The 25,381-nt window shown below is 41.3% G+C and overlaps 1 protein-coding gene across 1 annotated transcript in view; it reads right to left on the bottom strand.

Annotated features, from left to right (window-relative positions):
* Positions 1 to 22,304: 22,304 nt before the first annotated feature.
* Positions 22,305 to 25,381, bottom strand: part of DERA (deoxyribose-phosphate aldolase) — a 113,265-nt gene continuing 110,188 nt past the window's right edge. The window contains exons 8-9 of the mRNA XM_082665770.1: positions 23,213 to 23,362; positions 22,305 to 22,907 (exon numbers count right to left, since the gene is read on the bottom strand). Coding sequence (XP_082521896.1) covers positions 22,851 to 22,907; positions 23,213 to 23,362 — 207 coding nt within the window. The 3' untranslated portion in view covers positions 22,305 to 22,850. The remainder of the gene's footprint in view (positions 22,908 to 23,212; positions 23,363 to 25,381) is intronic.

Here is a 25,381-nt window from a genome sequence, read left to right as displayed (position 1 = left end):
ATTCTCACACCACACAGCTGAGTCAAACCATCTTTGTTCCCACATGGCATTCAAAGACTCAGACTTCAGTTCCCCTAGGAATTAAGGCAAGGTACAAGAAGCATTTAAATAAACCTCCATTCTTCCCACAACATACATACAAATGCATACATACATGCATATATACATATATATGTACGTACACACATATGGACATAAGTACATAAATCCATGTATACTTAGAGGGGCTTCATATTAGACATTCTTCCATGTACTCTGATGCTGACCAATGGAACTTCCCAAGTCCCTTGGCTGACCCCCATATCCTAGGATCTGGTGGCCCAGGGGCAACCACTGGCGTCCACCGTACAGCCTTGGGAGAAGCTCCCCTTGCCCTATGTATCAGGTCTCAGGAATGGGTTGCCACTTTGATTCCCCCCGCTTCCTTCTGCTCTTCCTGGCCCCCCTTCTTTGGTGACTAAAGCCTTATCTCTTAGCCTCAAGTAGTGGTTCAAGCCTTGCTATACATGGGGAACCCCTAATTAGCCATGTTTTTCTGCCCACCTGGCCATAAAACCCCACAAACTAGGTTCCCTTCTATGGGTCTCTATGCATGGAATGTACTCTTTTTTTGAGAGCAGTGGTGTTCTGGTAATGTTTTAAAATGGATTCTCCTAGGAAAACACCCTGATTTATAGTGTTTATCAACTCCTGTGGTATAAATACTTCCACCACACCATGAACAAATTCAAGCCACCAACATGGTCTCAGTTATCACAAAGTTGGGAAGAAATAAACAGCAGTACTTAATATACAGTATTTCTACTGTTCAGATACAACAGAATAAAGAACCTCAGGAGTATCAGTGATAGTAAAATGCTGTAAATAAACTGGGAAGGAATAAGTATTGAGGGTTTATTAACTTTATTTACAATATAATTTATTGGTTTTGCTAAGGTCATATAATTTAATTTTCTTACAATGGCTCTGCTTAACAACCGGCTTTCAAAAAACTCTTGAAATTTAAACAACTGACTCTCACAAGGAAATGCTAACTGGCTCCAGCACACCACTGCTTGAGGACACGGGTCCCCTTGTTACTCGTTACTGTTAAGTCCTACATTAGGGCACATGTAAGCATTTGGTAAACCTGTTACAATCAAAGAATTAAAGGAATACACTTCTAACACACTAAAAGGAGGCTTCTGTTTGATATGCTCTTTGGAAGTTGTATTAATAAACATTTCACATAAATAAATATTGCAACTGAACATTTATTCACCCCATAAATATTCAGTGAGTAGCTACCACGTGCCTTACACTGTTCCAGAAGCTGGGATGGCAAGAGTGAACAAGACAGGGAGTGGCCAAGATGGCAGAGCAGAAAGAACCTGGGCTCACCTTCTCCCATGGGCACATCAAAACTACAACTATTGGGCTTCCCTGGTGGCGCGGTGGTTGAGAGTCCGCCTGCCGATGCAGGGGACGCGGGTTCGTGCCCCGGTCCTGGAAGATCCCACATGCCGCAGAGCGGCTGGGCCCGTGAGCCATGGCCGCTGAGCCTGCGCGTCCGGAGCCTGTGCTCCGCAATGACGGGAGAGGCCACAACAGTGAGAGGCCCGCGTACCGCAAAAAAAAAAAAAAAAAAAAAGGAACCATAACTAGAGAGGTAGGAGGGGCAGAGCTGCAGTATAATCAAGACCCATACTCCCAGGTAGGCAACCTACACATGAGAGGATAATTACAATTGCAAAGGTTCGCCCCAAGGAGTGAGGGGTCTGAGCTCCACGTCGGCTCCCCAGCCTACACGTCCTACACTGGGAAGACGAGCTGCCACAACATTTGGCTTTGAAGGCCAGCGGGGCTTTCTTTTGCGAGAATGCGAGGGTTGTGGGAAATAGAGACTCCATTCTTAAAGGGTGCACACAAAATCTCACACGCTCTGGGACTCAGGGCAGAAGCAGGAATGTGAAAGGATTATGGGTCAGATCCACCTGCTGATCTTGGAGAGCCTCCTGGAGAGGCAGGAGGTGACTGCAGCTCCCCCTGGGAAGACAGACACTGGCCATAGCCATTTTGGGATCCCATCTTACCACGGGGACACTGGCAAGCACCACTCTGGAATCCTTCCTCCGGTTTCTGAGCACTGGAACCTGGCCCTGTCCACCAGCCTATTGGCACTAGTACTGGGATGACTCAGGCCAAGCAGCTAGCTGGGTGGAGACACAGCCCCACCTACCAGCAGGTCTGCTGCCGTAAGGCCCTCTGAGCCCACAGTCACCCTGGGACCCGGCCCCGTCCACCAGAGGGCCCAGAACCCAGACCTGTACTTCAGTGGGCCAGCACTAGCCACGGGACCAGCCTCTCCCACGAATGGGGATGCACCAGCCTCAAGTCATCCCCGGCCCAAGCCCCATCCACGAGAGGGTCAAAACACCAACTCCAGGACCCCCATGGCCCTGAAGCCAGAGACCCCAGGACGTACCAGTGAGCCAGCACAAGCCCAAGCATCTGGCCTCGCCCACCAGTGGGTGGGCACCAGCTCCGGGACCACCACAGCCCTGCAGCCTGCCACACCGGGACCCAGAACACACGCCAGCAGGCCGGCACCAGCTACAGGACAGCACGACCCCTCAGCCGGTCACACTGGGATCCGGCCGCACTCACCAGCAGGCTGATACCAGCTTTGGGACGCGCCGGATCCCACAGCCAGTAGCCTCATGATCCAACCCTGTCCACCAGTGTCGGACAGGCTGGCAGCCTCTGCACAAGGCAGCGCCTGGCAACCAACCGAACCGGGGCGCCTGCTACACCTACCAGGCTGCCCACAGTAGTCAGGCTGTCATACAGAAGGACCCACACAACCCAAATAACGGGCACCCCTAGAGCATACAGCTCTGGTGACCAGAGGGGACTGCGCTGCTGGGACATAAAGGACATCTCCTCCAAAAGGCTGCTTCTCCAAGGTCAGTAAATGTAACCAAGCTACCAGGTACACAGAAATAAAAACAGCAATGAAGAATACAATAACTGAAATGAAAAATACACAAGAAGGAATTAACAGTAGACGAGATGATACAGAGGAGCAGGTCAATGAGCTGTGCAAATCACTGAACAGAAAAAAAGAAAAAAAGAATAAAAAGAAATGAGGAGAGTTTGAGACCTCTGAGACAACATCCACCATACTAACATTTGCATTAAAGGAGTCCCAGAAGGAGAAGAGAGAGAGAAAGGGGGCAGAGAACATATTCGAAGGCATAAGCGCTGAAAATTTCCCAAACCTAGGAAAGGAAACAGACATCCAGGTCCAGAAAGCACAGAGAGTCCTAAACAGGATCAACCCAAAGAGAAACAAACCAAGACACGGTGTCATTAAAGTGGCAGAAATGAAGGATAAAGAGAGAATATCAAAAGCAGCAAGGGAAAAGAAACAAGTTACATACAAGGGAATTCCCATAAGGCTATCTGCTGACTTCTCAACAGAACATCCTCAGGCCAGAAGGGAGTGTCATGATATATTTAAAGTGATGAAAGGGAAAGACCTAGAATACCCTGCAAGGTTTTCATTCAGATTTGATAGAGAGATCAAAAGTTTTATAGACAAGGAAAAGCTAAAAGAGTTCAGCATCACCAAACCAGCTTTACAAGAAATGTTAAAGGGACTTGTCTAAGCAGCAAAAAAAAGGCCACATCTATAAACATGAAAATTATGAAAGGAGAAATCGCATTGGTGAAGGCAAATATATTCTAGTAAAGGTAATAAATCAGCCATGTATAAAGCTAATGGGAGGGTTAAAAGACAAGAGGAAAAAAATCATCTGTATCCAGAATGAGTAGCTGAGAGATAAACAGAAAAGAAAGATTTAAAATATGACGTCAAAACAGTAAAGTTGGTGGGGAAGGAGTAAAAATGCAGGGTTATTAAAATCGTTTGAACTTAAGAAATCAGTAACTTAAAATAATCAGATAGATAGATAGATACGTACATTGTGGGGAATATAGTCACGACTACGTCATATCTTTGTATGATGACATATGGTAACTAGACTTACTGTGGTGATCATTTTGAAATGTATAGAAATATCGCATCACTACGTTGTGTAACAGGAACTGACACAGTGTTGTAGGTCAATTATTCTTCAAAAACAAACAAACTCACAGAAAAAGAGATCATATTTGTGGCTACCAAAGGTGGGTGGCAGGATGAGGGGGAACTGAATGAAGGAGGTCAAAAGGTACAAACTTCCAGCTATAAGATAAATAACTGCTAGGGATGTAACGTACATAATAAATATAATTAACACTGTTGTATGTTATATATGAAAGTTGTCAAGATAGAAAATCCTGAGCTCCCATCACAAGAAAAAAATTTTTTCCCTATTTCTTTAATTTTGTATCTATATGAGATTACGGATGTTCACTAAATTTACTGTGGTAATCATTTCATGATGTAGGTAAGTCAAATCATTAGGCTGCACACCTCACACTTAGTGCTATATGTCAATTATATCTCAATAAAACTGGAAGAAAAAATAAAGAGTGAACCAGACAGATAGGTACCTGCTCTCAAGAAGCTTAATTCCAGTGGAACAGCAATAAATATTTCAGCAAGTTTCCCTTTTCTACTGTAATCCCCCTCCCTCCCCTCCTAACCAGAGAAGCTCTAGTGAGCTCAGGGGGCAGCTCTCTGCCATTTCATTGCAGTCTTTGTTAGTTTCCTTCTTTCTCCCTCCCACGACATCCATCCCACCCTATCTGACTCCAGTCTGGATAACTTATGACCTCTTACCTCTTCACTGCGTTTTTATTTTTCTCTTTCCAAACTTTTCAAGATATGTTTCTTTTATTGCCAAAACTCTCTTTAGGAAAGGAAACTAACAATTATTGAACATATTCTGTATACCAGGCACTTCTGTACCTTATTTCATTTAATTCTCATCATAGGTCAGATGATGGAAGTATTATTACCCCCATTCTTAGATGAGAAAACTGAATTTCTTTTTAATCTTTAAAGGTAGGGGACTTCCATGGTGGTCCAGTGGTTAAGACTCCATGCTCCCAATGCCAGGGGCCCAGGTTCGATCCCTGGTCAGGGAACTAGATCCCACATGCCGCAACGAAAAAGATACCACATGCTGCAACTAAAAGATCCCGCATACTGCAACTAACACCTGACGCAGCCAAATAAATATTTTTTTTTAACCTTTAAAGGTAGGATTTAAGGCCAGATCTGACTGACTGCCAAGTTCACATTCTTTTCTTTACACAAACTTCCTCTTAGCTCTCCTATAATAACTCTATTAGATTATATACGTGTTTAGGTGTTCCTGCCATCTTATATTAGCTTATCCTTTAGATTATAAGCTTTAAAAGTATAAAAGAGTATTGTTCCTGTATGACCTAGAATAATGGGAGTTTAATAAATCTGGTTAACAGATCTTATTATGATGTTTTATTTATTGCTTTGCTTATAAAAGTAATACATGACCAACATTAAAAGATGAAAACCTAATACAATCACAAAGAAGAAAATAAATCATACAGGATTCCACTGCCCCAGGATATCCAATTATGGCTATTTTGTTATTTCCATGTTTTTTCATTATGTATAAACTTTGGAAGTATAATTGGCATCATACTGTACATATCCTTTCATATTGTTTTTTAATTGGATTTTTTATACTTGGCATCATTTCCCCATGCCATTTAATATTCTCCTACAATGATGATATTCTGCTATAGTTATCTAATCATTTTCCTATTATTGTTCCTTAAGATTTTTATTATAAATAGTGCTTGATGAACATTTTTATAGATATATTTGTGTATATCCTATTTTCCTAAAAATAAACTCCTGTATATGAAATTGCAACTCCTTGTGACTTTGTGTGCTATCCAATTGGCTTCCTATGAAATTGTGCCAACTCACCCTTCTACTAGCAGTAGATGGAGTGCCCAATTACCTACATGCTTGGCAGTGTTTGGTATTATTATGTTCATTGTTACTCATTAACAGGGTGATAAATAGAAAGCGATATGTCTTCTGTTTGCTGTTTCTTGGCTGAGTGAGTTTGAACAACTTTTCATAAATTTAGCCACCCATGATTTGCAAAATATCTATTTATGCCTTTTGCCTACTTTTCTGCTAGGATGTATTGTTTATTGCTTGGTAAGCTTTTTATATATCAAAGCTTTGATTCTTTTCTCCTTCTTGTGTTGCAAATGTTTTTTCTAGTTTCATTTACTTAAAAGAACTTTACTTTTAAATAGTTATAGATACTCAAGAAGTTGTAAAATATAGTACAGAGTTCCTGTGAACCCTTCATCAAGTTTCCTGCATTGATAACATCTTACTTTAACTGTAGTACATTACCAAAACCAAGAAATTAACACTGCAACAAAACAGTTAAAGAGACTTAACATTGGTACAAAACAGTTAAACAGACTATAGACTTATATGGATTTCTTCATTTGTTTTACAGTCTATTAATGGAAATTTGAATCATAAATTTTAATGCATTCATTCTTTTTTTTCCTTTTTTTGCGGTACGCGGGCCTCTCACTGTTGTGGCCTCTCCGGTTGCGGAGCACAGGCTCCAGACGCGCAGGCTCAGCGGCCATGGCTCATGGGCCCAGCTGCTCTGCGGCATGTGGGATCCTCCCAGACCGGGGCATGAACCCGTGTTCCCTGCGTCAGCAGGCGGACTCTCAACCACTGCGCCACCACGGAAGCCCTAGAACACCTTATTTTTAACAAGACCTAACTTCAAGGGAAACTGGTTAACGAAAGCCTAACTTACTCAGGTATCATCAGAGCCTAACTGACCTGGGGAAGGGAAATATCCAACTCCAGCCCACCCTAGCCACCCTATGCCACCTAAGGTGGGGTGGAGGGGAATAAAACCTGAGAAACACTTGTGAAGTTCACAGTCCAGAGGCACAGGCTCACTAAAAGACTGAGACCCATCCACAGGACTACAGAACACTTCCCCTACCCACACTTCACCACACAACTAAAGGTCTGTTTACAACAGTTCCCTTTACCTGGTACAGCACGTCTAGCTATCAAGAAAAAATGACAAGGCATACCAAAATGCAGAAAACACAATTTGAAGAGACAGAGCAAACATCAGAACCAGACATGGCAGGGATGTTGGAATTATCAGATGGGGAATTTAAAACAGCTGTGATTAATATGGTAAGGCACTGTGGATAAAGTAGAGAGCATGCAACAACAGATAGGCGATGTAAGCAGAGAGACGGAAATCCTAAGAAGGAACCAAAATGAAGTGCTAGATACAAAGAAACACTAACAGAAATAATGTCTTTGATGGACTTATTAATAGACTGGACGTGAATGAATAAGGAACCTGTGAGTTAAACGACGTATCAATACTACCCTTGAAAACCAAAAAGCAAAGAAAACAAAGTCTGAATAAAACAGAATAAAATATCCAAGGACTGTGGGACAACTGTAAAGGTGTACCATATTCATAATGGAAATGCCAGAGAAAGAAACAGAAGAAATATTTTAAACAGTGACTGAGAATTTCCTCAAATTATTATCAGGCACCAAACCACAGATCCAGGAAGCTCTGAAAACACCAAACAGGATAAACGCCAGAAAGACTACATCTAGGCATATCATTTCCAAACTACGGGAAATCAAAGATAAAAAATCCTGAAAGAAACCAAAGGGAAAAAAATCTTACTTATAGAGGCACAAAGATAAAAATTACATCTTTCTTCATTCTTGAGGTTACTAGTAGCCCATTATATTTATGTACCGTAATTTTATGAATTCCTTATTGTTGGATTATTGTTGGAGATTCTTGGGGAAATACTAAATGGGCTTGAAAATTCTGGTGCCAAACATGCGAGCTTTCTTTTCTTCTTTTGGGAACAAATCTAATATTGTCAAGGATCACTATGCTCTTACACTAAGAAATCTGTAGGTTTGCACTGTTGGAAAATGAGTCACTGCTGTGAATCCTTTGATTAGAACCTGTGTACTTTATGAACTATGTTTCTTTTCTAAACATATATATACGAAGTTTTATGAGAAACTCACATTTTTATATCCTTAATATGTCAACAGGAAGATGTAAAAGAATTTTATTGTAGAATTTTATTTAATCACAGGAAAGGTAGCCCAGTCAAACCTGCAAATGTACAGCTGTGTGGCCATGGACGATTCTCACTCACTGCTATGCTCTCTCAGCCTCTGGGGGAACAACGTCCGCTCTGGGTGTCTGGACCCTTTGGACTTATAAATCTCTCACCTTGAGGGAGACGGCTGAACACAGTGCAAGTAAGTGTGGGATATTATTTGGGTGCTGACTCTGATGGAGAACAAAGGGTACATGAGATCCTTTCATCAGCCTCTACCTCTTGAAATGCTGAACTCTCGATCTCATTATAATTAAAATAATCAAGGCTCAGTGTGGCCCCGGAAGTGGAGTGATTTCCAAACCTTGTAGAACCTAAAACATGAGCATTTAGGTCATTTTCTATTTTTTTCAAAGTATTGTAAACAATACTACAACAAATATGAAAACATAGTATTTATATCTTTAATATTTGTTCAGTTATTTCCTTAAGGATAAATTGCTGAAAGTGGGATTCCTAAGCCAAAAAGTATGCTCATTTACAGTCTTTTGGTACATAGTGCCCAAACACCCTATTTAAAGGCCATACTAATTAATATTCCTACCAGTGGAACACTCATTTCCTACATCTTTACCGACACTGGGCATGGCCATTCTTTGTAACTTTTGAAGAATTAAATATCTGATATGAACCAGATCATGTTGATCCCCTACTTTAAAACCTCCAAAGGTTCTCCTTCATGCATAGGACACATTCTCAAACTTGGTCTTAAAAATTATTGAGGGCCCCATACAGCTTTTGTTTGTGTGAATTATGTTTATTAATATTTGCTGCATTATAAATTGATATATTATTGTAAGTTAATATAAACAAAAATTTTAATTTATTTAATTCATTAAAAATGATAAATCCATCATATGTTAACATAACATTTTAATGAAAGTATTTTTTAAAAAACGCTAGTGAGATACGTGGCATTGCTTTACATTTTTGCAAATCTCTTTAATTACTGGCTGAAAAGAAGATGTTCTATTATAGTAGAAGCGGAAGTCTCATATCTACTTTGAGACTCATATCAACTTTAGTCTCATAACTATTCAATTTGTTGCAATATTGCACATCCTGTAGCCTCTGGAAAATTCCCCTGTACACTCATGAGAAAATGAGAGTGAAAAAAGTAAACAATGTCTTAGTGTTATTATGAATGTAGTTTTGGGCCCCCCCTGAAATGTTCTTAGAGACCTTAGCGGTCTCCAGACCATACTTTGAGAACCATAAAATGCAAAGGATAAAGGCTAACTCTTTAGCGTGCCATGAGAGTCCTTTCTTCATTCAACCTTAACCCTTCCTCGATTATCCTCTGTTGTGCTCATTCCTGCAGCCAGACAGAATTCTGACATTATGCATTTTCAGTTCTATATGCTTTCACATGTATTATTCTCTTCCAAGAATGCCTGTCTCTGGTGGCTATATTGGGATTTGAGGGAGCTCAATAAATTATAACCTTATCCAAGTTCTGAATAAACTGAGAGACAAAACAAAAAAGCAAACAGAGAGAACCAAGTTACCACCTTTATTACCAATGCAGCTGATTTTGAAGAGTGTAATTTACTAGATGGCGACAGTGGGCTTTCCCATATTCCACCGCCAGAACTTCACAGACCCACCAGCCAGAGACACACGGTGCTAGACAACAGCAGCTCTTCCCATATACAGCCCCCTGCTCCATTATTATATGCTGAGAATGGAGAAAGGGCTCACTCCCAAGAGGAGAGGAGGAATGACTGGAGCCACAGTCAAATCCCCAGTTCCTTATCCAATAACCAACAATCAGGTAAATCACTCCATGTTTGCTGAAGAGGGATGACTCAGACGAGAAACCACAAGTGGTAGGCTAGCGGCTTACTTTTATACAAAAGAAAACAGGAATGGGGATGAAGAGTATCTCCCACCCCACCTACACACACACACACACACACACACACACACACACACACACACACACACACACACACACACACACACACACACACACACCACAAAAACATTCTCTACCTATAAAATCCCTAGTCATACTCAAACATTACTTATTGTATGAAGCTTTATGTAACTTCCTGACATAGTCTCCCCTCTGCTTACATAACATTTTGTACATATAAATTCAACAAGTGATAGTAAGACCGTAACAGGCAAGGGACAAAGGATACAAATAAGGTACTACTTCTGCTTTCAAAACCTTAGGGAAACAGTATCTACAACAGCAGCTCCAATATAGCTCTCAGATTTTTATCCCCTACGTTCATTCTGTCGACAAATTTGGAAGCACGAAACACACAGGCATCCTTTTTCTATGGAATAATTTAGGCATGTCATCACAGCATCTGAAATCTGTCTACATCATTTGACCCTCGCAAATCTGTACTTGACTTTCACGATGCCCCTGAAATCTTTCCAAACTACTCTCATTTACTATCAAGATCGAGCCACACCAGTGCCACCAGTAATTATCCCCCAAACCTAACAATTCATTTTTTGTCCTTCCCATTTCCCTAGTAATTTTATACTTGGATGGATGCCTTTGTGTGTTTGTGGGTTTTGAATTTACAGCTATAATGGTAGAAACCTGCAGTAACACAGCTCATTATATAAGGATTCAGAAACAACATGGGCCACATCCCAGATCTAAGACCCAGCAGTAAATATAATAAAAGCCTGATATAGCATGTTTAACCTATAAGGAGGGCACTGTTTCTGTCCCTGAACAGCTCATTATAGAGATTCTACTGCCTTGCTATTCCTCCCCGACCCCATGGCAGCTTGCAGACTGCTTGAGAGCACTATCATTGGCTGGATGGTTAGATTAAATGACCTGTGGGGGTCTGTTTTTATCCCCTGAAATTCTATAATTCTAGTGAGTTTCCTTTCCTTGGAAGTGTGGCACAAAGTTAGCATTTTACCAAAGTGCCTGGCACATACTCTGTCACTGTAGTTAAAAGTACAAAGCAGAAACTAACACACCATTGTAAAGCAATTATACTCCAATAAAGACGTGAAAAAAAAAAGTACGGATGCTGGAGCCAAGAGTAACTGGCCTCCCATTCCAGCTCTGTGTGCGCCCTTAAAACAAATCACTTCATTTCTCTATGCCTCCATCAGCTAAGTCATCTATACAATGATGAATATAATCACACCTATCTCATAGGCATATTGTGAGGATCAAGGAGTTAATACATGTAAAGCACTTTAGAATAGTGCCTGCCACATACTAAGTGTATAATCAACTGTCAATTACTAGTCCGTACCAGCGAATATGTGTTCAAAGAATTCTACAATTCCATGAATTCCCAGTAACTTAAAATATACATTTATTAGGCACTCGGGAAATGCTGGAGAGTGATCTTGGGTCTGAATTTTATAGATTTATCTGAATCCTTCTAAATGCCTGTCTCATTAAAATGAAAAGGTTTTAAATTAGAAAGGCAGTTAGTCTTTTTTGAAAATGAATTCTCAGCATATATACCAGGCATATACATACTGAATCTACCAATAAAATCCTATTATAAGACCATGTTTGCATAATTCTTTTATATTATATTAAAAATACACATATTCATTTTTTTTAGAATAGAATCAAGCATCTACAAAACTGTACTATCTCTTCTTCACAAAATCTTGCTGTAGGTGTATCAAATGTTCTAATCAGTCCACCAGGTACAGACACTGACTGCAGTTTAAAAGACATAATCGAAGAGCATATTAAATAGTTCCATAAAACATGGAAAGTGAAGCTAACTTTCAACCATGGAATGGCTAAAGCAGTGGGTAAACCTGGCACGTTTGCTCTTAAGTCATTTTAAAAGCATTAAAACATATTTCAAAGATTTCAAACATGCAATTATTTTTGCTGCCACTCAAAACATGAAATAAACATTGCTTTAAAAAGATACGTGCTTTTTTAACCCATCAAAACAAACAACTTTGCATAAAAATTGCTTTCCCAGACCATTTTTCATACATTTGCAACTCATCCAGACAGTTTTAAGTCTGAAATTACAGAAACCACTGGTAAAATGGATCACTGATACAAAAAATGAAAATGCATTAAACTCAAGGTGTGGACCTTCTATGAAAAACTCCCCTAAAAGTATGTATCATGCATTTACTTTGGAATTCCAATCACTAGCCAAGCTGTACTTTTGTCTACCTAATGGTACTTTTTTTAACTTATCTTGTGGATCAGGCTTATTTTATAATCATACCCTCCCTGTACTTATCCAAAGTGATAACTATCTTTTAAATTAATTTAACAAATAAATCTGGAGCACCTACTCTCTGTAAGGTACTTTGCTGGGTATTGTACGGGGTTTAAAGCCGGCTGCAACCGTGTTACCCCTGAGGGTTCCCACTCAGGGTGGGCAGAAAGGCAATGAGGACAAATAGACTGAATTCAAGACAGTCTGCTCTGTCCCTGTCACTTTACAAGTTCCAGGCCATGGGTCACCATGAGGAAGGGAGAATCCACAGGCTAGCCACACTTCTGTCCTAGACCATCCCTGCTTGACCTGTTTGCCGCACACCCCCAATTTCTTATTCCGTGACCTCTTACTTTAAAATCTGGCTCCCTATACCCACCCTAGGCTGGTGTGTTTGGTGACACACAGTTAGAGCCTCTTCGCTCAGGTTTCTCTCCACTCTCAAGTCCCAGATTTGCAAAACTCCAGGTAAGAGACCTGCCAGTTCTGCTTTGTCCCTCCGGATCTACAGAGGATTGGTTCCCAGACCCCCGCAGAATACCAAAATCCGAGGATATTCAAGCCCCTTATGTAAAATGGTGTCGTATTTGCATATAACCTACACACACCCTCCCGTATACTTTAAATCAGCCCTAGACTACTTATAATACTGAATACAATGTAAATGCTATGTAAATACAGGTATACCTCAGGTACCGTGGGTTCCGTTCCAGACCACCACAATAAAGCAAACACTGAAGTAAAGTGGATCACAAACATTTTTGGTTACCCACTGCATGTAAGTTATATTTACACCACACCGTTTATTAAGTGTGCAGTGATAGCATTAAGTCTAATATGGGGATATATGTATGTGTATAGCTGATTCACTTTGTTATAAAGCAGAAACTAACACACCACTGTAAAGCAATTGTACTCCAATAAAGATGTTTATAAATAAATAAATAAATAAAAATACCACGTACATGCCTTAATTTAAAAATATTTTATTGCCAAACAATGCTAACCATCATCTGAGCCTTCAGCGAATCTTAATCTTTCTCTGGTGGAGGGTTTGAAATATTGCAAGAATTACCAAAATGTGACACAGAGACCCAAAGTGAGCAAAGGTTGTTGGAAAAATGGTGCCGACAGACTCTCTTGATACAGGGTTGCCACAAGCCTTCAATTTGTAAAAAACACAGTATCTTTGAAGCACAATAAAGTGAAGTGTAATAAAACAAGGTATGCCTGTAGTTGCCAGTGCATGGCAAATTCAAGTTTTGCTTTTTGGAACTTTCTGGTACTTTTTTTCCTAACATTTTTGACCCACAGTTGGTTGAATCCAGGGAGGCAGAACCCCTGGACACAGAGGACCAACTGTACTTAACCTAGACCCCTCCCCACCCCTTACTTCTCCCTCCCTGCAAAACCCGCCTGCCATAAAAGGAAAAATAAAAAAACACACAAGGCAATAATTTTATTATAAGAATGATAGAAACCAGCCATTACAGTAGGTCATAAGAGGGAGACATGGCTTCTGATTTTGAATCTTCTGATGTTGCTTAGTGATGGTTTTCAAGGATCCCAGCAGGAGGAACTGGAGCAGAAGGGGCACGTTTATACTCGAAAACATCAGATTTGTATTGACCAAAACAGTATATTCTCACACATGTGATCTTCCACCTTTTTTTGTAGTGTCATCATGGTAACAGAGAACTAGAACCCTTTGAATGGCTTCTACATGCCAGGCACTTTCCAAGTTCAGATTTATTATTCTCCTCCATCTTCTCATGGGGAAGATGTTTTATCTAAGGGTGAGATAGTGAATAATACTAGATGCCTCAGGTGCTACAACTTCAACTCCCATTTCTTAGCACTTTCAGTTTTAGAGTTCAGATTTCAAAGTGAACCAGAATTTGTATTCATCCCAAACACAATTAACAACTCTTCCTCTTCAAATGTAATAGTCATATACAAATTTCAAATCCTTGGCCTCAGACAAAGGCAGCAGATCAAAGAAGGTGGCATATCCATCCATAACTTCTATGGATCAACAGGGGTAGGTGCACAGACTGTCAGCAGGAGTTTTCCTGGACCCAGTTTGGCATAAAGAAAGCAGAGGAGGGCTTCCCTGATGGCACAGTGGTTGAGAGTCCACCTGCCAATGCAGGGGACGTGGGTTTGTGCCCCGATCCGGGAAGATCCCACATGCTGCGAAGCGGCTGGGCCCGTGAGCCATGGCCGCTGAGCCTGCGTGTCCGGAGCCTGTGCTCCGCAACGGGAGAGGCCACAACAGTGAGAGACCCGCGTACCGCAAAAAAAAAAAAAAGAAAGCAGAGGAGATAGGGCTAAAAGAAAAATCATACAGCATCCCCATATTTGCAGGAAGCAGTCTGTTGCTGAGGCAGCGCCAGAGAACAAGAATGCAATGTGAGTAGCCCGAAAGTCATTGATCTCTGGTGGCTAGGGAGAGTTCAGGCCAAAAGAATTCACTCAAAAACACCATCTTGTGTCATGAAGAACTTATGTGTCTGTGAAGAACCTGGACATGACATCTCTCCCACACAAATCTCTTGCCAGTAGCTGGTCCAGAAAAAAACCTCATCTCATTCAAAACTGAGCATCTCTGCATAGCTACTACAAGAAAATAAGAGAACAAAACCAGATAAAATGGAAGACAGGGACTTCCCTGGTGGCGCAGTGGTTGAGAGTCCGCCTGCCGATGCAGGGGACACAGGTTCATGCCCCGGTCCGGGAAGATCCCACATGCCGCGGAGCGGCTGGGCCTGTGAGCCATGGCCGCTGAGCCTGCGCGTCCGGAGCCTGTGCTCCGCAACGGGAGAGGCCACAACAGTGAGAGGCCCGCGTACCGCAAAAAAAAAAAAAAAAAAAAAAATGGAAGACAGATATGCACCAGGAAAAAATGTTTCCATACAGCAGATAAAAATTTGGGCCCAACATATTGCCATAAACTTAAAAACAAAGAAAAAGACCAAAATAAAGCTACCATATCTATAAAGCAAGAGATCATATCAAATATACAAGAGCTCAGGGAAGATGTGGCAAGATGACAGGAAGTGAAATGTGATTTGGCAGAGCCCAGGAAACAAATATGTCACTGGCAGCAACCAGATTCTGCTAAAAACATGGAAAGAAACAAGAATGTCAGAAATGGAAAAAGAAGAAGTAGAAAATTCAAAGAAGTAGAAAAAAAGGAATCCAAAAGAATTAGAAAAAAATAATAGTGAGACAGGACTATTAAAAACGTCTTAACATATGCAATAACTGGTATCCTGAAGAATAGGTAAAAACACAACAAAACAGGAAAAAAGTTAAAGATATACTTCAGAGTAACTTTCCAGAAATGTCACAAATCTACAGACTGAGAGGGCATGCTGAACCCTAGGAAAAACGGACACAAAACATTCAACACTGCATCACATTTTAGTAAAGTTACTGGAATTGAAAGGAAAAAAAAAAAAACAAAACTGTTGTGCACTGAGGCAAAAAGTTTGAGTCGGAATGTTACTTTCCACAGCAACGTTTAACGCCAGAAGACATTGGAGCAGTGGTACAAAGTCCTCGGGGACATAAAGCGCATGATTTAAGAACTGTGCACAGTCAAACAGTCATCAAAGAGTAATGAAAATGAACATTTTTGAACTCGCAAAACTCAGGGAATATACCCCAAACCCTTCCTGAAGAAACTACTACAAGCCAAACTTTGAAGAGCCCAGATAGATGGAATACTGGTCCTCAGTACTGACCTCATTTAACTGCAGGACTAAAACTAAAACAATTTTGGCGATTATGGTCACAGAACAGAATTTAAATGTTATAAACGCTAATGATGTAGAAATAATACAGCAAAGGTCTGGAGGGGAAGAGGACAGATGGTGGGTGGTAATGTCAACGTGATGATTTTCTCATCTGGTAGAGCAGAGGACTGAAAGATTATTGAAGCTGATAAATCATGAAATAGACCTGTAAATACATCTCAAAGTCTAAAGAATATGATATGAAAAATTATGTAATCATCAAGCATCAGGTGACTTTGGGAGAAAGTGGAAAAAACTAATTTTACCATTACTCATGTCAGGAAGTCAACAGACAGCTGTCTAAAGAAATACAAGTTTAAGTATTTGGGGGGAGGGGCACTGTCATATATTGCTGGTGAGAAAGGACATCATAGGACATCTTTAGACCTGTTGTATGGGACCAACAGATAAGGGGCAACTTTGCAGAGTTTAGCTTTAGGGACTGACTGGAAGTGAAAATACAGTTGAGGAGAATGAGTCCTTCCCTACCACAAACCATCCCTCCAGTACCAACTTGTTATACTGTAGTTGACAACTATCATGACTAGTGACCATCCGACATCTTTGGAATACTATGGCCACTTCTCCACAGAAAGGTCAAAGTTGCTTTTCCAGTTTCCTTTACAGCTAGAACAGGCATGTGACTGAGGCTCCAACCATCAGACACAACCACACCAGAGTTTGACAACCAAGAGAGCATCTTTGGCCACTGGGATAAATGAGGGTCTCAGCTTTCAGGGGTGGCAAAGGCAGAGGTTCTGGGTTCAAGTGTCCAGAGGTGGTAGGAATGAGCTTCCACTGGAGTGGTTCTAAAGAATGTCTTGGGTGTTATTCCAAGCTGGCTGTCTCTGTGCCTATCTGGCCTTCCTAGATATTCTGTAAGGTACTCAGTATGCTTTAAAAATACTTACTTTCTGGGCTTCCATGGTGGCACAGTGGTTAAGAATCCACCTGCCAATGCAGGGAACATGGGTTCGAGCCCTGGTCCGGGAAGATCCCACATGCCGCAGAGCAACTAAGCCCGTGTGCCACAACTACTGAGCCTGCACTCTAGAGCCCGCAAGCCACAACTACTGAAGCCCACGTGCTTAGAGCCCGTGCTCTGCAACAAGAGAAGCCACCGCAATGAGAAACCCACGCACTGCAACGAAGAGTAGCCCCTGCTCGCCGCAACTAGAGGAAAGCCCGCGCGCAGCAACAAAGACCCAACGCAGCCAAAAATAACATAAATAAAATAAATAAATACAATTAAAAAAAAAAGCCTTACTTTCTGCTCAATCTAGGTAGCAGGGAGCTCTGTTATTTACAACTAAGAACAATGCCCGACTATGTATAGTACTGGCAGAACACACATTTGAAAAACAAAACAAACAAGAAAAACCCAAAAACAAAAAAATTTAAAACACCCACTAACCTTGAAAAGACCAAGGACCTAATGTTTTCATTAGCTCCCAGTCTAGAGATAACGTATACACAGTAACTTCACACTAAGACACCAAGTATCTGTGATATGTCCCTCTCCTAGAACATTATATCTGTTTTAAATATAAGTTAAAGAATGGGCTCTGTTAAAATAGGTCTCGGTTTTAAGTGCAGTTATACGAGAAGCATCAAAAGTTAAAGCATTCCTAAGAGGTAAAATCAAATACCGCTGAATCTTACTATCCAGACTTGCTGAAATCCTTTGGAAGATTTCATGGGTGATGATTCTAAACTCATCTAAAAAGTTTAATGCTAATCTCCAAAGCTTGCTTTTAAGCCCGAAGTGTGATCAAGTTCACTGTCTACTGTGAAAGGATTAAGGAATAATGTTACCTCCATTGTTCCCTCTCTTGTTCTTGGCTATGAAAAGCGATCAAATATACACATTTATCCTGGAGTTTCATGATAAAGAAGGGCTGCTGCTGGTGGACTTTACCACTGAACGGATACAGTTACTTTGGAATCTAGGAGCTGCATACAGTGGTTCTCAAAGTGGGGTTCCTGAATCAGAGCATCGACATCACCTGGGAATTTCTTGGAAATGAAAATTTTACTGAATTGGAAGCTCTGGGGGTGGTGCCCAGAATTCTGTGTTATAAACTCTCCTGGTATTTCTTTTCTACGCTGAAGTTTGAGAACCACTTTCTTTGGCAGCACAACTAAACCACCCCAATCAAGGGAGAACTTACTTCTAAGGATGGAATAGCAAGATGTACCTTCTCAATTACACATTTCAGAGCATTAAAGGAGTTCTTCCCTAGAACTAGCTTAACTTCACATGTAGCATAAACTCATTTCTTCTTCATTGAGGGGATACAGGACTCTTGCTTACTAAGATCCCATAGGGAAGTTTCTTTTCCCGGGGAATGTTAGACATCAAGTACCCTTCAATCTTCTCCTCAGGCTAAATAACCTCAGTCCCTTTTACCTTTATTTAAGACTTTTTAAAAACTCATCATCCTTGTCAAGCTAGAGTAAAACATAACCTCATTTGACTGTTCAGTTTAATTGAAACACATTTTCTATCACGGAACCATAGAAATTAACGCCAAAAAACCTAGGTTTCTTATATTCTACCTATGTTTTACAGTATGAGATGTACTTCCTAAAATAAAAAATCAAATTTTAGGTCTGTCCTTTCTACATATTCTGATTCCTCCTCTTCACCCCGTTCCTCTTCCTAAAAAAAGTTTTAGTTCATCGTAAGGTCACTAAGTATTTCATATATATTGGATTAAACATTCTAATCCTCATTTGCCCCATTAAATAAGAACTGACCAGATGGACATTCCTCTCTCTCTCCTGAGCAGGGTTTAGTTAATTAAAAATGATTATTTTTACTATGTATTTTATATATCAGCCAGATGTTACCTGCGGTCATTTCTGGAAAGGATCATTTTGGTGGTGGTTATAAAATATATATTTTCCTTTGGGAAGCAAGACTCTTGAGCACGATCAGGAAAACAAATGAGAAATGGATTTCACCTCACACCTTTTTCCTAGTGCCAAAATGGGCATAACGTTTCATTTCCTTTGAAAGTAGGATCTATTCAAATTCTTTCTTCTTCTAACTCTGCATCCTGGTCCTATTTATGTTGTGTCAAAAAAGGATCAAGTTGATGGAAGAAAAATTCGTGTTGGTTTTGTCTGTACTAGAAGTGTAAGTTGACTTTTCCAAAGAAACTGATTTGGTTTAAGACATATGTGTGTGACATAGCCACTGTTCTGCTCAATTAGGACGGAGACTCCATTGTGTCACTGTGAGGCTGCGCTTCCACATAGATATTGTAACAGTTCCTGTTTTTGCACAGGTCTCCTTAGAAGCTATAGTTCATGCAAACTAATTTGCCTATATTTCCCATTAGTGCTGAAACAATCCAGAATGAGGCAAAGATACTGTAATTACAAAATTGTTTTGTGATTACACTAGTCATTTTCTCTCCATTGGTAGACCAACTAGAATTCAAATAAGTGCTCCCTCTTTTTTCTTAAAAACAAAACAAACAAAAATAACCCGCAAAGGGACTTCCCTGGTGGCACAGTGGTTAGGAATCCGCCTGCCAATGCAGGGGACACGGGTTCGAGCCCTGGTCTGGGAAGATCCCACATGCCGTGGAGCAACTAAGCCCGTGCGACACGACTACTGAGCCTGCACTCTGGACCCCGTGAGCCACGGCTACTGAGCCCACGTGCTACAACTGCTGAAGCCCACGCACCTAGAGCCTGAGCTCCGCAACAAGAGAAGCCACCGCAACGAGAAGCACACGCACCGCAACGAAGAACAGCCCTCACTCGCTGCAACTAGAGAAAGCCCGCGCGCAGCAACGAAGACCCAACGCAGCCAAAAAATAAATAAAATTTTAAAAATAATAACTCACAAAGTAACATTCAACTCTCTTTAAAAAAACAAAAAACAGTCAATTCTTGAGATCACCCAAAATTGTGAAAGTCTAACAGATTAAATTAACCACACTATCGGTTAGATTTAGATGGTTGGTCTTCTCCAAGACACCATTTAGAAGATGACTAGAGACAAAAGTTGAGTCTTGAAAGTCTGAAATTCACATGACAACAAACATAATATCTGGTATGGCACAGTGTATGAACAAGTAAGACACTTTTAATTCCAAAGCCCTGGCTCTGTCCTGTGAAATACGACATGGCATGAGGGGGATCTAAGTTCCGGGCTCGGCTCTGACTTTCTGTGTGACCTTGCATAAGTGACATCCCCACTTTGGGTTTCTTTTCTCATGAAAACGTAGAACTAGATATTCTCTAAAGTCTCTTTAGACCCCTAAACTATATGATTGGTTGTTTAACACATCTTTAAGGCTTAAATATGCCTATTGAACAACTGCAGTAATTTCTGTGAGAAGGGCTGGGGGTTGGTTTCATTAACTTAGAAGCTTTAAACACAGCATAGGGTGACTCATCTCCTGATTGTATAAGGCATCTGGTCCCCGTGTCCTGAAGTATCCAAATCGGCTTGTAGTAAATCATGGTCACCTCAGAAATGACCTCTTCCTCTTATGTTTTCATGGCAACCAACATTTACTACTGTCTTCCTGTTAAAGTCATCTGTGTTATATTTGATTTCAAGAGCCAAGTAAGGGGCAGACATTCCTGATGAAGTGTCTGATAGTCCTTGGAATAAACTGTCCTCCCAAATATATGATTACTTACCTTTAGATCAGGCCATGTTCATCAGCCTCTAATAGGTTTGAGGGGCTCACTGGTCTTAATTTCCTATGTGAATCTATAATTGTCCGCAGAGGTCAATTTCAGTGGACGCCTCATATAAATTAGAACTGAAGATAATGATGCCTGTTCACTTGATCAACTGAAATGACCAGCTGGGTTTAATGGGAGGAAAACAGAAACCCCTGTGAAATTGGAATAGCTTCAAAGGTGATGGAATGTAATTACTTTTCTGAAAAGTTTCTTCTCCAAAGGTGACTGGCCATTGTGCTGGTGGGCACGTGGACCAGCATGTTATGAAGGTGGAAACGGCATTCAGAGCCGCTGACCACATCCAAAGGCCTGCGTCAAAAGTTCGCTTTCTGCTAGGGTGTGAGGGGAAAGCAGAATATCTTTTCTGCTCTTATTTTTAATCATTTCACTCACAGTTAGAGAGGTGCTCTGAGGGATGTGCCTAATTGACTACTGAGAGGCAAATTCTAATTTAGATTGCTGCAAAAGTGTTTTCTCTTTAGAGCCATGTACCATTTTCTTGGATGTGTTATCATTATCTTTAGGGTAAGAAAAATTGAACTCTGAGTGAATCTTGATATCATCTGCATCAACCCCTTTATTTTACAGATGAAGAAACTGAGGTCCAGAGATGTGAATAGACTGGACTAATGTCACAAAGCTAGAAAGAGGAAGAGGCTGGGCTAGAATTCAGCAGATGAGAAGATGAAACCAAAACCAACTCCTCAGTCCAGAGTTTTCCATTTATGAGTAGCTGGAGACTTGTTCAGGGAGGAAGAAAAAGATGCTCTCCGTGAAAATCACCATTTAAGAAAACTTAAATTCTATAATGTGGCAGAGGTGCTAGCAAGCCAAAAAGGTGGAGGTGGGCAGTTGAGAGAGACAGTAAAGGAACCGGTAGCCCACAAAGCAGATGACCATTCCCCATAGCTGACCGGGGGCTCTGTCTATGGGTCTTTGGGTGCCAGGGGACAGTTTTACATACCTGGGGCGACTGCACAGACTCAGGAGCCAGACTGCCTGCCTCGGCTTGATTCTTGACTCTGCTAATTCTGAGCTCTGTGACCTTTGGCAAGTTGCTTAAGCTCTCTGTGCCTCAGTCCCTCATCTGTATAAAAGGATGATAACATCAGTACTGACTGTTGTGAGGATTAAAAACGTTACTGTACTAATCTTACTGTAACAGAGATTAAATAAGGGTGAAATAAATTGATATACATAAGGAGCTTAGCACATACTAAGTGCTGTTAGTGTCTGCTGTTTCTTCCCTATTCACTCTATCAGAGAAAGTTTCAGAATACAGACATAAGTTGTATTTATTAGTAATGTACTGAGGTGCTTTATCTGAGATAAATACCCAAGGACTCTACTAGAAAGTCATTGATAAAACCTCTTTATATGTTTAATGGATTAACTTTTCAATATGTATTACTACAATTGAAAGGTTTTTTAAAAATAAACAACTACAGGAATTTTTTTAATTAAAAACTTCAATGATATCCATAGTTTTACATAACAATGACAGAAATTTCATTAGCAAAACAATTAGTAGAAGGGCGTATCTGCTGCAAAAATTAAAGACGGATTTTCAGGGCAGGAAACTAGTGCCGAGTAAGTGAATCTTGAAGTCAGTGAGAAAACAAGAGCGGTTCAGGGGTGCTGCATTTTCTTTTGCTACAGCATGGTTCTTGGGCAAGTCAACCTCTTGCTTCCTTAGAATTTAATGTTGTCAAAGCTATCATTAACAATTTACTCAGAGTTCTTAAGAGAACACCTTCACAAAATTAACAATGGAGATCTTCTAGTAATCAAGACCATTTCAGACATGCCTGAAACGGGGACCATGTGTGTACACACCACGTGTGTACCTGGCTTTTCCCTTTCATTCTTTGAGTTAAATTCAATGGAAATTTTAAGGGAAAAAAGTCAGTTACCTATTCCCTCATTTTTTTAATGAAATAGTTTTAGCAATCACGCAGAAAAATAGTAAAGGACTTTTCTGGAATTCGTCGCTGATTTAAGACATGGGAAGATCATGATAAGCTGCGTATCTTCCAGTCACGTGATGGTAAATCTGTGGGGAAAGCAGAGTTTAATTAGTCATTAATTATTATATTACTATACATATCAATTAATAATTACAGTATTACATAATAATTTTAGTTAACATTTCATTATAAAGCCCCACCTTATGTACTCAGCAGAATCTCCATCCAACCTATTGAGGTGGAGGTTTGCTTGGAAGAAGGCAGAGGCTGTGTACAACGAGGTCATCAGATGAGTTTCCATCTCCAGTTCTCACAACCCAATAAGTGCCTTTTTATTTCTTTCTCAAAAATACTTGTCAGTTTGTTCCAAGGACAACGGGTTGCTCCTCACCTGCCTCTCGATGTCCGCGAGCAGAGTGCTGGCACCTATTCGAAAGAGTTCTGGCTTCAGCCACTCATCCCCTAGCTCCTCCTTTATGAGAGAGAGCCATGCAAGGGAGTCCTTCGCGCTGCGGATGCCTCCTGCCGGCTTAAAGCCTACCTAAAAGGGGAGGTGGGAAAGAGAGCAATGCTTAGCATTGTTACTGGGTTGCTTTAAAAACTGGTCCCGTGTTAATACGGGGTCTCCATCCTCTCTTTTCTAAAGCCTATTTCGCGTGTCCCCCCGCCTCCCCCCAGTCCCCCGCAAAAGACCTTAGAGCACTGACTCATGCCCATTTACACTACAAAACGACTTTTCCAAGATTAATGGGAAGAATGTCACTGCCTCTGAGACATTAATGAGAGTTAATGACCCTCATTAACATTTCACTTACTGGAAAGTCATAAACCTCAACCATCTAGACCATAGCTGTGAACCTGGGATAAACTAGAGAGGTGTCAATAAACAGGAAAACATATCACAAAAGCCCATGCATTCTCCGTTTCTACCAGGAGGCCAGAAGAAATGTACACCTTCCAGCCCTCCATCCTGAGCTGCAAAAGAGACATATGTGGGTTTAAAACAAGAGGAGAGACTCAGTGAGGCCACACTAAACAAATTAGCAGCAACCAGCAAGGAGAGGTGACAGTTACTTTAATCAACTTAACTGCAGGGACTCTTTTTCTAAGTTGTAAGTAGACCAAGTTACGTAGAGCAGCCAAACAGTTAAGAAAGCACAGGTGAAAAAGACGGTGTAGGGGACCTTTACACTTCAGTAGTCTCTGAAGGTGACCACAAAACGGCACAATTCGGCCAATATCTGATGTTTGCAAATGATGTCCCTGGGTCCATTCGAAAATGATAAACGTGTCCTATATACAGTAAAACCTGCTTATTTGGATATGCTTGTCTCAAGAACTTGACTGTCCGGTACAGTAAACACCCAAAGCCCAAGAACTAAAGCTCATGCCTTCGACCACTCAGAGTTTGGCTGCTCTGACAGGTGGCACCAGCAGGGGGCGACTGCTAACAGAATGCCAGAGAAGGGACACGATAAATGAATGGTCCCATTATCAACCTGTAAAAAATGATTAAACAGAAGCCTTGATTAAATAGAGTCGGGAGACCAGAAGCGGGGGTTCTAACTCCTGGATAACAGAGCCTGACAGGAAGAAGAAAGACTCCTTTTCTGCAAAGGACTCAGCCAATGAAAAGACCCGGACTCCTTGCTTAGTATATGCTGTCTTCCTTTTCCTCTCTATAAAGCATACTTGTTTCCTTGCCCTGCAGGGACTTGCATGTGGCTCGCCATGATGGCTGATCTCCAATAAGCCCAGCTTTAGCGGAGAAATAGCTAGCGGTCTACTTGCTTTAGGTCAGCAAACCCAACCCAGAAACTCCTAATAAGCTGGACTCCACCACGTCCCTCACATCACATCCAGTGACCCACCAAGTCAAGTCCCACCGATCCCACCCTCTGAACTCGTCTATCTCCACACGTATTTTCCTCTCTACTCTCCCTTCCACTGTTTTAGCTTAGACTCTCATCAGCCCTCACTGGAACATCGGGAGAAGCCTCCTAACCGGTTTCCCTGCCTCGGACACACGTCACACAGCTAAGCAACAGCCGTACAGAGATTCGAACCATATCTGCCTATCGCTCTGGAGCCCAAGTGACCCTGTAAGAGTGAGGGGAGGGACTTCCCTGGTGGTGCAGTGGTTAAGAAGCCGCCTGCCAATGCAGGGGACATGGGTTTGATCCCTGAGCCGGGAAGATCCCACATGCTGCGGAGCAACTAAGCCCGTGTGCCACAACTACTGAGCCTGCGCTCTAGAGCCCGCGAGCCACAACTACTGAAGCCTGCGTGCCTGGAGCCTGTGCTCTGCAACAAGAGAAACCACCGCCATGAGAATCCCATGCACCGCAGCGAAGAGTAGCCCCCGCTCGCCGCAACTAGAGAAAGTCTGCATGCAGCAACGAGGACCCAACGCAGCCAAAAATTAAATAAATAATAAAATAAAATAAAATGATATTTCTTCAAAAGAACAATTAAAAAAAAAGTGAGGGGAGGTGTGGGGAGTACGGGGAGATAGGTAGAGTCAGGTTATTTATTGAGATGAGGCAAAAAAAAAAAAGAA

Source organism: Grampus griseus, assembly GCF_964374135.1.
Source record: "Grampus griseus genome assembly, chromosome: 11".
Lineage (NCBI taxonomy): Eukaryota > Metazoa > Chordata > Mammalia > Artiodactyla > Delphinidae > Grampus > Grampus griseus.
Note: the sequence above shows the minus strand (reverse complement) of the source record. Positions and strands in the feature narration are given on the sequence as shown.